The sequence below is a fragment of the Castanea sativa genome, chromosome 1 (genome assembly GCF_040712315.1).
Source record: "Castanea sativa cultivar Marrone di Chiusa Pesio chromosome 1, ASM4071231v1".
Lineage (NCBI taxonomy): Eukaryota > Viridiplantae > Streptophyta > Magnoliopsida > Fagales > Fagaceae > Castanea > Castanea sativa.
In genome coordinates, this window is record NC_134013.1 from 74072844 (window position 1) to 74076167 (window position 3324).

Genomic DNA, 3324 nt, shown 5'->3' on the forward strand with positions numbered 1-3324 from the left:
AAAGAAAGGGATAGGTGATTAGTTTCTTTTGGGTTTTTTGGACTGATCCAAAAATTTGAGAGGGCCAACTATAACAATTTCACACCCAAATTCTAAAAAATTGGTCATCCTTTATATAATATACTATTTAAAATTCTCAAATGGGTCCGTCTCTGCTGATTGGCAAGTGGCAACACATCATACACCATTTTGGAGAAGGAAAAGAAACGAAGGGGCCACCTTATTTATGGCGATTGTATGCATTCTATACCTTTCCAGAGCGTTTCAAAATCATTCCATGCGTCTTGACAACTCTTTTACATTTCATGCAATTTGGCTCTGCTCTCAAACCAAGTAAATTCCGTTACTCCCACCTAACTCTCACCCCAGCCTCTTTCTTCCTTTTCTGGAATATTCGCTTCACCCTATTAATTTCTTCCCCCACACAAAGAAACTGCTCTGAAATTTGTGAGCCCATCATTAAACAGAAAATCAAGGGGCTTTCACCAAGCTCACATGGCGAACACTGATGAAGTAACTGAAGTTGCATCCCCAGAAGAACACAAACGATCAGAGCCTGGTTTTGGTCATGTACTGGGTGCTCGGCTTAACAAGTTCACGCTCTTATGTGCTCTTTTGGCCTCCACAAACTCCATTCTACTTGGCTATGGTGAGTCATATCGGTTCCTATTGCTCAATTTTGTCAAAGAATAGTGTTAGTAATTTCTAGGCTCTTGAGTGAGTACCAAACTTTTTATCAAAACCCATATTACCAATTTGATCAAAATTGAAATCTTATTGTTTTTATTTTTATTAAAATTGAAATTTTATTGTTTAATGGACGAAGTTTGGTTACAAACTAGTTTGTTGCCAATAGATACAACTCTACTCAATATTTTATTTATTTATTTATAGAGATATTTTTTAATTGAACGTGAATTTTGACAAATTCACCATTGAGTAATTTTTTTTTTCCTTATATCATCTATATTTGCAAACTTTCCACAAGATCAAAGAAATAGTTATTTAATCAATCAAATGTTTAAATTTCAAGTTTTTATAGTTTAAAATTATGTATAAAAAATAAGTTTATAAATCAAATAGTAAATAATATCCGATTGAAAAGAAATTCGATATGCATGTTAAGAACATAAAATTTATGCAATCAAACTGTTAAATTTACAAAATATATAGTCATCTTAATTTTTTTAAGAGGAGTTGTAACCATTGACTATAACCAAATTTGTAGCCAAACTTCGTTCTGGTTCAAAATCCCTTTAATTTTGGGTCAATCTATTTGATCAGATATTTGCGGAGGGTGTTTAGTTTATCTTATATGGATAACTCAAGAAAATAAACCTTATCTAACATAACAATATCTGGGCTAAATCGACAATGTGCAGATATTGGTGTCATGAGTGGGGCAGTGCTATTCATCAAAGAAAACCTCAAAATCACATCAGTCGAAGAGGAAATTTTGGTGGGTACCTTAAACGTGTTTTCTTTAGTGGGATCACTTGCTTCTGGTAAGACTTCTGATTATATAGGCAGGCGTTACACTATAGTCCTGGCAGCATCAACATTTCTAATAGGTGCACTTCTAATGGGTCTAGCTCCTTCATTTGCATACCTCATGGCAGGCCGCATTATTGCTGGCATCGGCGTCGGCTACTCCCTTATGATCTCACCTGTCTACACAGCTGAGATCTCCCCAGCCATGTCTCGTGGCTTCCTCACTTCACTCCCAGAATTCTTCATCACTTTCGGTATCCTACTTGGTTACATTGTCAACTATGCCTTAGCAAGTTTGCCTCCTCACATAAATTGGAGACTAATGTTGGGCCTTGCAGTAATACCATCAATAATCATTGCTTTAGGTGTGATAGCAATGCCTGAGTCCCCTCGTTGGCTCGTCATGCAAGGTCTAGTAGACCAAGCTAAAGAGGTTTTAATTAAAACCTCAAACACCACAGAAGAAGCTGAATTGAGACTTGAGGAAATAACCAAAGCCGCATTGTCAAATAATGGTAGCCCAGACTCGGCCCAACAAAGCAATTGGCGTGGACAAGGAGTTTGGAAAGAACTTTTGTTAAGGCCTTCTAGGCCCATCAAAAGGATGCTAATTTCTTCCATAGGAATGAACTTTTTTATGCAAGCTTCTGGGAACGACGCCGTTATATATTACTGCCCTGAAGTGTTCAAGGCAGCTGGGATTCATAATAAGAAAGAGCTTTTCGGTGTTAATGTGATCATGGGGCTTGCAAAGACATCCTTTGTGTTGTTTTCGGCTCTTTATTTGGACCGGTTTGGTAGGCGGCCCCTTTTGTTAGTGGGCTCAGCTGGGATGGCTATATCTTTAGCTGGGCTTGGTTTGGGCTCTAAGTTTCTTGAACATTCAGATAGTAAATCATCATGGGCCATTGTGTTAAGCATTGTGGCTGTGTGCGCTGATGTTTCCTTCTTTTCACTTGGGCTTGGGCCCATTACATGGGTGTACTCGTCAGAGATATTTCCTATGAGGTTACGGGCCCAAGGTACGAGCCTGGCCATATCGGTGAACAGGTTGGTGAGTGGGGTGGTGTCAATGTCGTTTTTGAGCATTTCCAAGAAGATAACATTTGGGGGAATGTTTTTTGTGCTATCGGGAATAATGGTGGTGGCCACTGTGTTCTTTTATGTGTTTATTCCAGAGACAAAGGGCAAGACCTTGGAAGAAATAGGAGCTCTATTTGAGGATAAAGATACAAAAAATGATAAGGAGGGAAGGGAAATGGCAGTAGTATTCGTATAGCCTTTTATTTATTTATTTATTTATATTTTTTAAAGTGGTTTGGATTGTATTTGATTTGATTGATATAAAATTTGCTGCTTTTTTTTTTTTTTTTTTTAAAATTATCATTTACTCGTTCTGGAATTATATAAGATTGTGGTGACTGGTGATCGGCTTATTTTAAGTCTTTGAATTATATTTATAAGTAGTACTAGTAATTATGTTGATTTTTTTTCAAGATAGGTAGATATTGGAGATTTGCATGGGGTTCGAATTGCAAATTTGGGGCACTAAAAAAATACCATTATTAACAAACTAACTATTATGTTGAAAATGAAATTAGACTATGTTTTATCTTGTATTTAACTGAAATCTTGTCTCGTAGCGCGGCCTGCTTTTTAAATTAAAGACCGGTGTTCATTTTGTGACTCTTGTTCATTCAACGCATTCCTTCTCATAAGCTAAGTTGTAAAAAATGTTCAATATAGCATTCTGTCACCTACCCTGAGCCCAACACAAAGATTGTTCCAAAATTAATGGAGCAAAAAGTGGAATATGTTAATTGTAGAAATATA

General features: G+C 36.7%; 1 protein-coding gene across 1 annotated transcript; it reads left to right on the plus strand.

Moving 5' to 3' along the window:
- Positions 1 to 363: 363 nt before the first annotated feature.
- LOC142622204 (polyol transporter 5-like) lies at positions 364 to 2855 on the plus strand. Its single transcript, XM_075795645.1, has 2 exons — positions 364 to 649; positions 1383 to 2855. Exons 1-2 carry the CDS (start codon positions 496 to 498, stop codon positions 2768 to 2770), a joined length of 1542 nt encoding a protein of 513 aa, XP_075651760.1. The 5' UTR covers positions 364 to 495; the 3' UTR covers positions 2771 to 2855.
- Positions 2856 to 3324: the final 469 nt, after the last annotated feature.